The 13,288-nt window shown below is 28.5% G+C and overlaps 2 protein-coding genes across 2 annotated transcripts; one reads left to right on the forward strand and one right to left on the reverse strand.

Annotated features, from left to right (window-relative positions):
• Positions 1-840: 840 nt before the first annotated feature.
• On the reverse strand, positions 841-2,256 carry LOC130822259 (hydroquinone glucosyltransferase-like). Its single transcript, XM_057687649.1, has one exon. It carries the CDS (start codon positions 2,254-2,256, stop codon positions 841-843), a length of 1,416 nt encoding a protein of 471 aa, XP_057543632.1.
• A 2,949-nt stretch (positions 2,257-5,205) lies between these two features.
• Positions 5,206-11,956, forward strand: LOC130822416 (putative proline-rich receptor-like protein kinase PERK6). The gene is made up of 8 exons (XM_057687661.1): positions 5,206-5,767; positions 6,573-7,109; positions 8,192-8,278; positions 8,722-8,792; positions 8,911-8,987; positions 9,138-9,282; positions 9,685-9,846; positions 11,673-11,956. The coding sequence occupies exons 1-8, from the start codon at positions 5,206-5,208 to the stop codon at positions 11,946-11,948; spliced, it is 1,917 nt and encodes a 638-aa protein (XP_057543644.1). The 3' UTR covers positions 11,949-11,956.
• Positions 11,957-13,288: the final 1,332 nt, after the last annotated feature.

Here is a 13,288-nt window from a genome sequence, read left to right on the forward strand (position 1 = left end):
TTCATCAATTTGTCATAATTTATAATTTTTTATATTTTACAAGTTAAAATATAGTCAAGTAAAATCTTGTTTGATTCGTCTATATGCAAAAATTATATTAATTTTTTGTAATTTTTATTATATATAATTAAAAATACTATGTTAAAATCATTACATTGGATAGTATCAAAAAACTATAGGATTAAATCCCTAACATATACTCTATTTACATGTTTGGTGAATTGGTTTATCAATAATGTATTTGTATTGATATGTTCGTATAAAATACAATAATCAGAATTTGGATCAGCAAGAGCCTCATCCTCGAACAAGATTTGAATTCATATTCTACTCACCTTGAATGTTTATGCAAATTCCAAAAAATTGAAATTATTAGAAATGTTTAACTTAAATGCATCAATAGATGAATGTTTGAGGTTAAAGCAATCAAGACCCAAAATCAATATTCAAAATTATAGAATTCAATCCCATAAACAATGAAACACAAAGAAACATATACAAGATGGAGTGATAAATAAAATGATATAAATTGAATTGTAAAATTCCAACTCATCCCTCCTTTCCTTGTACTAACATTTTAATCAATTTAACCAATATATTTATCAACATATTTAAAAATATAACTTGTATGTTAAATGCTGTCAGTTAACAACATTGAATAAGGCTGCATTCGCCCTTGCTAATAATCATTTTTTGGCCGAAGAATCTTCAACAATCAAACTATTATTATTAGAGTAAAAAAGAAAACCTTTAATCATTAAACCAATCTATTATTCTTGGTAACTAACAATCATAACCATAAAAACGATTTCATATTTATACCTTCAAAATTAACAAACCCTAAAATTTGCTTGACGTCCATTTGGTAGCAACAGAAATAAGAGATTTTGTAGAATCCCCAACATTAGAAATAGCTTTTTTAGCAGATTCACTCAATTTATTAATTTCTATGCGAACCCTCTTTCCGTCTTCGCCAAACATTAACTCTTTGATCACATTAGTAACATGATCGGCTTCAACAATACCATGCTCATTAGATTTTGGTCTTAAAGCCACCTTCAATCCTTCATTGAGTATAATTGCATTCATTTTCTGTTCCGCATAAAGCGGCCATGCTATTAAAGGCACTGCATGTACGATACTTTCTAAAATCGAGTTCCAGCCACAATGAGTTAAAAATCCGAATGTTGACTTATGACTTAGTACGTCAATTTGTGGTGCCCATGACATGACTAAAAGTCCACGATCCTTGGTCCTTTCAGCAAACCCTTTAGGCAAGAAATTAAAAATGTCATCTTGATCGTGATTATTATAGTACGATCCGAAAGATGATTCATCATTTGGACGTCTAATTACCCACAAAAATCTTACCTCGCTCTTTTCTAACCCTATTGCTAACTCATGAAGTTGGTTAGAAGTCAAAGTCCCTCCACTTCCAAACGAAACAAATATAACCGACTTGTATGGTTGTCGATCCAACCAAGTCAAACAATTCGACCCATAAACCTTAGAACCCAAACTTGATCTCACTATTGGACCAATTGGATAAACCGAGGGCCTATTTGGATCCTCGGTTTGTAAAGTTTGTATAGCCCCTGGTTCAAGATCCATAAAAGTATTAATAAATATACCCTCAGCCAATCCGTACCTTTTAAGATGATAAAAAATCCAAAAATAACCCTCACTATTACGATCTTGTAAGGCATCTTCAAAATCTCTACCATAAATTGGTACACACCCGGGTAAAACAACGGGGTCAACCATGTCGCAAAAGTTACACGACACCGTTTCATGCAACTTATTTAAATTAAAAGTAAAGAGTAAATTCATAGCATTTGTAGTAAAATACATGTAGGGTAAAATACCTAACTCCCTCGCCACGTTAAACACCGGCGTACCGAAAAGATCGGTAACGACCGCGACGACTCGAGGGAGCGAGGCGAGAGAGTCTCGGATGGCCGAGACGGAGTTAAGGACGACGAGAGAGATTACGACATCGAGATCGTCAGTCGATAAATGAGATAAGTCTATTGGGGGGAGATTGACATAATTAATGCCATTTGGGAGAGAAGCAAGTAAGGAAATTTGGGCCTCATTGGGCTGATCATGGGCCCTACTTGGAAGAAGAAGAGTAATGGAGAGGTTAAAGTTGGCGATTAAGAGTTTAGCAAATTCTATGAATGGAATTAGATGCCCTAATCCTGGACTTGGGATTAAGGCTATTTGATTAGCTAATTTATGTTCTTGTTTCTCCATTAGTATTTACTAATTATTATTAGTATTCTCTTATATGAGATCTAATTATGTTATAAGGGGATTTAAGATGAAAGTATTTATCCTTTGTTTTAATTAGTGAAGTCAACTTGAAGGATGTAGCACGAAGTTCCTATCACTTATTAAAAAATGTGTGAAAAAAGAATATATAATTAATTAATTTTAAACAAGTTGAAGGTTACACTTAGACCAACTTATAAAAAAGGGTTAATTTACAATAAATATATTTTTTTCTATATATTAAGGATAAACCTTTGTCCTCGTTAAAAGGTATGGTAATATAGTATATGTAATGAATCGTATAGATCTAGTCTCTATTATATATACTTTTTGAGATTAATTATATAGAATCATATAAATCTAGTCTCTATTGTACTTTTTGGGATTAATTATATATCAACTTGTTAAGAGAAACTCGTTCATAGGTGATGTGCGACAACGAAAGCAAAGATCGAAAATTATAATGAAAAACAATAAAGATTCAAAAAAATAATAAAGAAAATCAGACCGAGAAATTAACGTGATTCATTATCAACGTGATAGCTACATTTATCGGCACCGAGAATAAACTTTTCACTATAAACCGGGAGATTACAAGATGAACACGAGAAACCACAACAATGGCTCTCTAAACTTTTTCTCTCTTAGTTTTCCTCACTTTGTGTTTTGTATTGCATCATATGCTCTAATTCTAATTACATGGGTCCTTTATATAGTATACCTCATAATAAAAAGAAATTAGGGTTAAGAAAATGCAAAAGAAACCGTCAAAAACTAAGAAAACCGGCCAAAAACGTGCCAAAACTAACTTTCCGCGAAAATCACAGTGCTCCGTGCCCCGCATAAAACTCCGCGGCCCGCGCACAACCTTTTGCCTGGCGACCTACGTTATCCATTTTTCAAATCTCTATCCCATATAATGACTTGTTCGAGTCACTATATTTCAACAATAGGAGTGGGAAGTCATTACCAACAATAATGAGGAATTGAGGAGCCATGATTCATTATGAAGGACCGTTCCATTCATCTTCGGAACTCAGAAGATAAATAAAAACATCTTTAAAATTTGAGGTATAATGAATAAACGTTGTAATAAGAATGAAAACTAGTATAATTTTTGTTGAAAAATATCTTGGCTTCCTTGATATATAATTTATCTTAATGAACACTTAAAACTTAAAGTGACTACTTATAATCTTAAATTGATTACTTTAAAAATTAAAGTAACCAATCATAAATTTAAAGTAATTAATTAAAAAGGAGTTGGTTGTATACCTATATTATAGGTTGATCACCAGAGAGGTCTTTGAAGGTGTGCGAGGTGATCGACTGCACAAGGCTCCCTCTCTCTTTTGTATATGAGAAAGTTAATAAAAAAAATATATTAAGTTTATTAATAAAATAAATATATTTATTATAAATAAGATGCAAAATAAAAATTTTACACAGAGCCTTAAAATTTTTCAAGACAACTCAATAAATCACTAATCAAATCCATCTCAATTCTTCATCCTTCATCCAAAAAGAGCTAAATATGTCTTAAGTCTTTGTCTATATATTATCTATGTTTTAAACTTTTTATTTCTGTTCTCAATGACATTTAGTATTGTTGTTTGTTTTTAATTTGGAGTGTAATAGTTAAAACATTACTAGTGAGATAGTTAAAATAGTTGTTTTATTTCTCATCATGATATGCAAGGAAATGAAGGAGCAATGTCCACGATTTGTTGACATGGGCATTTGTGTTCAAGGGTGCCCATTAATTACTTTGTGGAATTTAGGAAAGTAAAAATCGTCAATTACTCCAATTGTGCTATAAGGTTGAACTTGATAGTGCCTTTTTTAGACAATTAATGATTATTGTGTATCTTATCAGCATTCAAAAATGATTACGCCCTAGTTGAATTAAGTTTCGTACTTAAATTTTTCCTATCTAAATAATATTGTCTTTTATCCTATCATCTCCTTTAATTGTGAAAATTTTCTTATTAATTAGTTACATCTACATTTCATAAGCGTAATTCCATTACTTGTCTGTGTTTATGAAAAAAAAAAAAAAATAATTAATCTTAGAAAAACTTATCATTAATTTCTTCCTTTTATTTTTATCAACATTTAAACATGTACCCAAAAAAAAATCGGTATTATTATATCTTATATAAATAACACACGACTCTTAAATTAAATTTATATCTCATAAAAATAATACATAACTCTTAAATTAATTTCATATCTTATACAAAAATAACACACCATCTTGAATTAAATTCAAATTCAAAGCAAGTCTAATAGAATACTAGAGTCATAATAAGCATCCCATGTACCAAATTTACATAAACACATTACATTGTGATTTGTGAGCTAGAAAGAAGCTAAATAGCTTTCTACTAATATAGTAACCAACAACAAAAAAATCCAATACAAAATTAGATGAACAATCCTCAAATCACCCACTAATAATCCCTAAAATATAGTCCTTAAGGTTAAATTACAAAATAGAAAATGAGACCAACCAATGTTTTCTATTTTGTAGGTGGTGTTAGAGTAGAACACAATTTTGCCATATTTCTTGTTAGATCTCCCATTATCATGTTCCTTTTTTTTACAATCTCTTTCTTTGATATTCAAAATGCCCTTCTCCTCATAGGTTCATTATCTTCTACCTTATTCAATTAATTTCTTTCTCCCATCTTTAAATTTGATGTTTAAGATTTTATATTCAATTTTAAATATTAATTTTTCTAATAATTCTATTAAAAACTTGTTTACATATAGATTTTATTGTTTTTCCAATATATCTCATGTAGATTCTTATGTAATGCAATGTTTATTGTATGAATTTAGGAGTCATGATCATTTGGAGGAGAGGCAATATTAGGAGGCTATATTTCAATTGCTAAGATTTCGTTGAGAAAGTTCAAAAGATATATAATGGCTTCATCTGATCAAGATAGTAACAATCCTTCATTGTCATTAAAATCTTCTTCTAATTCGAATTCTAATAACAATAACAACTCTAATTCCTCATCTTCTTCTTCTGATAATAACAATAACAATAATAATCATAATAGTGATAACAACAGTAACGACAATAATAATAATAACAAAGGTAATGAAAATAACAACAATGACAACAATGACAACAACAACGACAATAACAACAATAATGAAGGTGGCAGCAACAACAGCAGTAGCAACAACAACAACAACGCGCCTCCTTCCTTGACGATAAATGTATCACCGAATACGCCATCGCCCCCACTTCAATTAAAAGGCTCACAATCTTCTTCCGCAACAAATTCACCAGGATTGAGTAATAATGCTTCATCATCATCCTCGTCTCCTAAAGATGCTGCTATTGTAGGTGGACTTGTGGTTGGTGTTGGGATCTTATTATTGTTATTGATATCCATAGTGGTAATTTGTACTAAGAAGAAAAAAAAGAAGGGTAATGACAATATGCCATACTACAATGGAGATCGTTCTCAACAAGGTATGAATTTTATTTCATTCAAAAAAGCCCTTGAAATATCTAAAACTAAATTTCAATCATTTATTTATATATTATTTTTTTATTAATTTAATTCTACTATAAAAATAGATTTTATTCCATGTTTGTTACATTCTTATTTTAATTTTCAAAATTCTTCTTTGTAAAGATTTCATCAAATGACTAGCCACTATAATATGCAATAAACTATCATATGCAATAAATATAATGTCAAAACCTGAATCACAACATATTAAGGTCAAATATATAAACTAATAGATAATTTTTAATGGTCATTCACATTGATTCTTTTTCTCCATTCATTTTGATTTTCTACGATCTCAACTTGTACGTCGAATCCTCAGAATCCCTTTCCACTTTTATCTTTTAAGTCATCTTCAATATCTTCTTTGCCTTTTTTTTAATTCCTCGAGTTTTAACTTTTTATTTTTTTACTGGTTTGCTAATATTCCGTCTTTGCATCCCAAACCATCTTAAACAATTCTCTTTGTTTTTTCTTTATATTAATGACTCCTAAATCGTTTCTTATTTCCATGTTTCGAATTATAACCTTAAAATATGTTCACTCAACTACCATTTTATAAATGATTTGTACGTAATTTATGAATATAAAACATATTTTCTTTAAATTGTTATTTTAAAAGTATTTTTATAAATTATGTTTCACTCAATAATATTCTAAACTGTTAACTATAAATTTCGAGCTGATATTTTTATGAGTTGCATATATCATTTACCTATAAAATAAGACAATATAAAATTTTAATAAGTTTTTATGTACAACTAGGACATCAATATAATAACAACCAACAACATAGTGGACCACATGCACCATGGCACCAACACCAAGACATGAACAACTACGCAAGCGCGGGTATGTCATCATCTCCATGGGGTGGTGGAGCTATGCCCTCACCGCCCATGATGAGCAACGATATAAATAGTGCAAATTATTCGTCCGGACCGACTGGTCAAGCGTTACCGCCGTCTCACCCGTCAATATCCCTAGGATTAAGTAAGAGCACCTTTAGCTATGACGAGCTAGCGGCAGCAACAAATGGATTCCCCCAAGAACGATTGTTGGGTCAAGGAGGGTTTGGTTATGTGCATAAAGGAATTTTGCCAAATGGCAAGGAAATAGCTGTGAAAAGCCTTAAATCTGGGAGTGGTCAAGGTGAAAGAGAGTTTCAAGCTGAAGTGGAGATTATTAGTAGGGTTCATCATCGTCACCTTGTGTCCCTTGTGGGTTATTGCATTGCAGGAGGTCAAAGAATGCTTGTTTATGAGTTTGTTCCAAATAATACCCTTGAGCATCATCTTCATGGTATGCTAATTTATGTACTCCCTCTGTTTGTCTTAAATTATACATTGTGTTCTACTCCCTCCAATTCACTGCTAATGTCTCATTTGCTTTTTGGACACTATTCATCTCTTACTCTTAATTTGAATTTTATTATTATTCTATAAGTTAAAACACAGTCAAGTGGGATCTTGTATGATTCGTCTTAATGCAAAGATTATTTGTATCAACTTTTGATAATTTTTAATTATGCATAATTAGAAATATTAAAGATTGAATAAGTGCATTGAATAGAGTGCAAAAAACAAATGAAACATTAATAGTGAATTGAAGTGAGTACTATTTTTGTTACATATATATCTAATCATGAATATAGATCCACATCAATTGTATCAATAATTAATTTAATTTTTCTCATCATATATTACTTATGAAAGAAGGTTGATATACTTGCAAACCACACATTTATGTTCTGTTATTGATAATGGATGTTCAAATGCATATTCATGGAAAATATATATTTCAATATATAGAAGTCTTGTATGAATCCGTCTCATCATTAAACGGATTCATACAAAGAATTTTTTTCTTAATTGATCACTTTAAGATTGTAAGTTATAATCACTTTAAAGTCAAATGCGATTACTTTAAAATTATAAAAAATTGACCACTTTAAAATTGTAAGTGATCATTTTAAAGTTATCATTGTTTTCTTTATGATTGTAACTGATCACTTTAATAAAATATGCATTATATCAGCCAATAAAAATAATTTTATTGTGAAACCGTGTCATTTGAAAATTTGTAATCAATACATTCAAAATCTCTCTTATAACATTATATACGTTTAGCAGAAGAGGTTCTGAGCATATTCGACATGTTCGATCACACATTGTCTAAAAAATTGGGGGCCTCAATATTTCGTAGTATATGTTTAAAGATATAAAATTATTAAAAAAATATTATAATTTTTAAAATTGCACACAAACTTTAAAAAATTCGTTAATTTCTGTTTCGTGCTCATACTTTTATTTTACTTCTTATAGGTCGACTATTATAGGTTTTATAAAAATTATGTTGATTGTTTCTATTTCTGCTTTTTGTAGGAAAAGGCCGACCAGTTATGGATTTCCCTTCAAGAATGAGAATTGCTCTTGGATCTGCAAAGGGTTTGGCTTATCTACATGAAGATTGTATGTACACTTCTTTATTTATTTTAGGAAAACTTGATACTATTTATATTTTTGTTAATCATTATGAAATAAACTCAATTTTTGATAAACTCAATTTTTGATTAACTCATCAAATAATGCATACAATTACAGTAACAATTTTTAATTATTTGTACTATGATATCAATTAATATTAAAATTAGGAGTATGATTTTTTTTAACTAAGGCTGACGAAATAAAAGGATTATGTGAGAATCGAAATCAAAATCTTGTTTATGATAAGTGATATTTGCTCTAAAAAGTAAAGACAATACTCGATTTTTTTTATGAATTGTTTTGAGTTAACCGATAATAAATATAGATTTGTTTTAAGATAATGAAAAAAATTTAAATTATTAATAGCAATTTTTTATTTAATTTTCTTCGTTAACATAGTGATTCATTTATATATTATATACCTTCAGGCCATCCACGAATCATACACAGAGACATTAAAACGGCCAACATCTTGATTGATAATGCCTTTGAAGCCAAGGTTTGCACATAATTAAGTAGTCTAATTTCATAGACTTTACATATTATTTTTGTTAAATTGAATATTATAGAATTTTATATGTCTACAAAAAGTAATTAAATTTTTTTCTTTAATAAAGGTGGCTGATTTTGGCTTAGCTAAGCTTTCGTCCGACACTTATACTCATGTATCAACTCGTGTTATGGGAACTTTCGGGTATGATTTTTCATATCAAATTAACTTAAAATGATTATATATATTTATTAGTTAAATACACTTATTTATTGTTATGTTAGAGGTTTAACAAACCTGTGAGATGTACCCTATATATATATATTTAAGTTATCAATAACCCTTGTAACTTAGGTATTTGGCGCCAGAATATGCAGCAAGTGGAAAATTGACCGAGAAATCTGATGTATTCTCATTTGGTGTCATGCTCTTGGAACTTGTCACCGGCAAGCGCCCAATTGATCCATCAGCTGACGAGGAAGATAGCTTAGTTGATTGGGTTAGTATTTACACATAACTACAATTATCTGCTTTGTTTTACTAAATTTGCTACTGATAATTACATTTTTAAATTTCTATATTCATCTCTAAATAAGAGCATATTTAACCATCTCAAATTTAATTAAATTTTATTTAGTGGTGTTACCTAATGGTGGTTGGCTATTAGCTTTTTAAAATGACTTGTTTGATTAGTTGGAAATGTTAGTTAACTGGATAAGTCAGTTATTCAAGAAAATGTTGGATAAAATTAACTATTGAAAGTTGGCCGATAGAAAATCATTTATCAAACACGTCTTTTGGTATTTTGACTAATCAAAAAGTCATTTACTAAATACCAATTTATTTATATTAATCAAAATCATATTTGGTTGATGTTAACATGATACTTAATAATAAACAGGCTAGACCATTGATTGGGCGGACAATCGAAGAAGGAGTTTTTGATGGATTTGTAGATCCGCGATTAGAACGTGAATTTGACTCCGAAGAGATGATGCGTTTGATTGCTTGTGCTGGTGCATCCATTAGACATTCAGCTAAAAGGAGGGCAAAAATGAGCCAGGTAATTATATTGTGTTATTGATTATAAATAATTTTCCATATACTGTAATAAGATTTTGATTTTTTTTTTTATAAAACTAGTTAAACGTTAAATTTGTGTCCTTGATATTATTTGCCATGATTTGTTTTTGCTTGTATGATTGTTTTTCTTTCTAAATTTACTAGATAGATTCCCGTGTAAAACACGGATGTAATAAATATTTACTTATACGAATACATTAATATTAATTTATAAAGTTAATTTATTTACAACATAAACTTAATCTTTAAATCTTTATATTTGTTATAATAATATAATTGACGACAAGAAGAAAAAATAATTTATAACACAATTATATTAAAACATATATGTGAAAAAATAGACAAAAAATTCCCTTCAATCAATATAATTTGTAGATTTTTATCATGTATAATTAAAATATTTAATTAAAAAATTAGTAATCGTGTATGTGTAAATAAGTTACTATGTAACTCTTAACTTCTTATGTATATTGAAATTATAAATTGATTTGTTTTAAAAATTATAAAAGTATTACTATTAGATTGAGATACATATTACTAATATATTACTATATAAAACATAATCATAAAATTATGCACTAAATAATATAAATTATAAGTACTTACATAAAATAATAGAAAATTTCTACACATAAAAAATAATATAAAAATAATTTAAATATTTAATGTCTTTGAAAAACCTTAAAAAAGTTTTAAGCCTAAAGAACATATTTTTAAATATAATAATTAACATATAACTTAATTTAAGTATTTATGTATTATAAACTTGTCAAATATAAGTAATAAAATTATCATTTGAAATTTATTTCATCAGTATCTTATCCTAATTATTAATTATTATTTACTAAAATTATTAATATGTAATCTATTTAATTTGTTCAATTTTTTTAATATAGACATGTAAGTAATATACATGATTATCTATGAAAAACTTTCAAAATTATTTTCTTTTCTTAATTTATTACAAATTTATTTTAATAAAAATTAATAATTTACATAAATAATTAATATGTTATTTGATAATTATCCATTGTAATTAAAAGATATTACATATTTTAGATGATTTTATATGGTAAAAAATTAGTAAATAAGGTAAGTTTTAAAATCTTTTATAACTAATTAATTAAACAAATCTAAGTAGAAAGATATTACATGATATGCTAAAAAATATTTTCCTAATAAGAAAATAAAAAAAGCGGGAAAATTTTTATTGTTAAATCGACATGTGTCCTAATTGTTTCTTCATTAGTATGTTGTATAGATAGATACTACTATTAATCTTTATACTTTGTCATCTCTTATTTTGCTATTTGCCTTGTATATGGTGTGCTTTGTGGGTATTTGTTTTCTTTTATAGGTCTTTCTCGAGTAGAGGGTCCTTTAGCCAAATCCTCCTTATCTCCTTCGATAAGGATATGGTTTGTAGTCTTTCATTCCTTCTCATACCATAATTATATAATTTAAAATTTTTAAATTTTTCTAATCTGAAATTGACCTGAAACCTTGATTAAAATTTGAGTCATATATAACCCAATAAGTAAACTGAAACCTAAAAATGTTCCCACCCAAAAATTGCAAAAAGTGAATCAAATTCATTAGTAACCAAAACCCAACTATTTTAACCCGTTATCCTAGAAAAATTTTGTTATTTTTTTTAGAGTTTGTTGTTTTAACATGTCTAATAACCGATAATAATCTGAAATTACATATTTAATATTGTATGACTTTATTTTACCATATTATTTTAAAAGTTAATCACAATAAAATTCCACAACCAAATAAATAAATTTGTTGCACAAATTACAGATAGTAAGAGCACTAGAAGGCGATGTTTCACTAGAAGCTTTAAAGGAAGGACCAAAGGCAAGAAGTGGTAGCACAGTTAGCAGTAGCGGGAATAGCTCCGAGTATGATTCCTCATCATATAACAATGACATGAAGAATTTCAGACGAGCAGTATTCAACACCACAGATTATGCTAGTAGTGAATACGGCGCCACCAACGAATATGGGCATACGTCGGGTTCTAGTGGAGAATTGTCCGTCAAACGGACTAGCCCGGGCCCAAAAAATTTTCTATGATTCAAATACACGCTAAAAATATTCAACATAAATAGTTATATGAGATGGTCTCACTGATAGATACATTTTATATACGGTTAAATAGTCCATCTAAAACATATTACGAGAATATGTACTCCTTGTTTGAGGTTGTCTTATTAAAAAATGATCTCTCAATCTAGTCTGTGCTGAAAAAATTAGTTGATTTGAGATATTTGCTTTTTGTTTTTTATTGTAAGCTTTTTAATCATGTAATTTATCTACATAGAAAATGTGATTTTGTATAGTATTGTATTAGTTCAAGCTACATCTAGTTAAAGTTAGTTTTATTTTAAAGAAAAAGATAATACCCTTGTATAAACATTTGTAATTATTACATTTTTGATAGATAATTTTTTTTGTGTATGTTTGTAAATTTATTTGATGTTTTTGGATTACATCAATTATTCATTTTATTTTAATACTTAAGCATTTTTTTAATAGGAGTAATTAGATAAAATAGGAAAACTTATCTAGAATAATCCAATCTTTTTATAATTTTCCGACAATAATCCCACCTATCGATTAACCATGAATAATCCCAACTTTAAGGGGTATTTACCTAGGGTAAACTTGGGTAATCCGATGACCGGTTATAGTAGGTAATTCACCAAAAAAGTAAACTAAAAATTAACTTAAAATTAGAGAAAAATTTTAAAAATTTACATAAAATTCTAAATCATAAAAAAAAATCATAAATTTTTTTCAACATCTTTTAAATATTTTTTTCGACATTTTATTTTAATTTATCTTTTTTTAAAAAAATAAAACTTGTTATAGCAAGTCATCCGGTCATCGGGCTTACTCTAGGAAAATACCCCTTAAAATTGAAATTATTATTAATTAATCAATTGGTGAGATTATTATAGGAAAATCACGAATAGATTGGATTATTCTAGATAATTTATATATATATATATTGTCATCTTTGTCTAATACTTACATTTTAAAATTAAATTCGTTAATGGCTTGTTGGCCGCTGCCTCACTCAACTAAGCATTAAATTTAAGACTTAAGTGCACTCTTAAGTATTTGCCACACACTTCTCTTATGTGATTTTTCTAAATTTTCAAATTTTCCAATTTTCAATAGCTTGTTGCCTCTAATGATTCGTCCTATGTTCATCGTAGTGGCACTTGCAATTTGCGAATTAAGTTTTTGAAAGTCATACGACCTTTTGTTGTAGTGAGCAATTGCATATCCATAATGATTTGATCTTTAGGAATAAGAGCATCCATCCTCATTTTCATCCTCCATGTGGATGTCGTAGCGTTAGATATGGGTGCGAGTTGAGATGGTACGCATGCAGATGAAAACGATGA

The sequence above is a fragment of the Amaranthus tricolor genome, chromosome 1 (genome assembly GCF_026212465.1).
Source record: "Amaranthus tricolor cultivar Red isolate AtriRed21 chromosome 1, ASM2621246v1, whole genome shotgun sequence".
NCBI lineage: Eukaryota > Viridiplantae > Streptophyta > Magnoliopsida > Caryophyllales > Amaranthaceae > Amaranthus > Amaranthus tricolor.

What these genes read in the sequence shown, in the direction of transcription:
- LOC130822259 (XM_057687649.1), bottom strand. Translation starts at nt 2,256, where the DNA reads ATGGAGAAACAAGAACATAAATTAGCTAATCAAATAGCCTTAATCCCA.
- LOC130822416 (XM_057687661.1), top strand. Translation starts at nt 5,206, where the DNA reads ATGGCTTCATCTGATCAAGATAGTAACAATCCTTCATTGTCATTAAAA. An exon ending in CGTGTTATGGGAACTTTCGG is followed by an intron (nt 8,988 to 9,137) that starts GTATGATTTTTC and finishes CTTGTAACTTAG; the next exon opens with GTATTTGGCGCCAGAATATG. An exon ending in GGAGGGCAAAAATGAGCCAG is followed by an intron (nt 9,847 to 11,672) that starts GTAATTATATTG and finishes CACAAATTACAG; the next exon opens with ATAGTAAGAGCACTAGAAGG.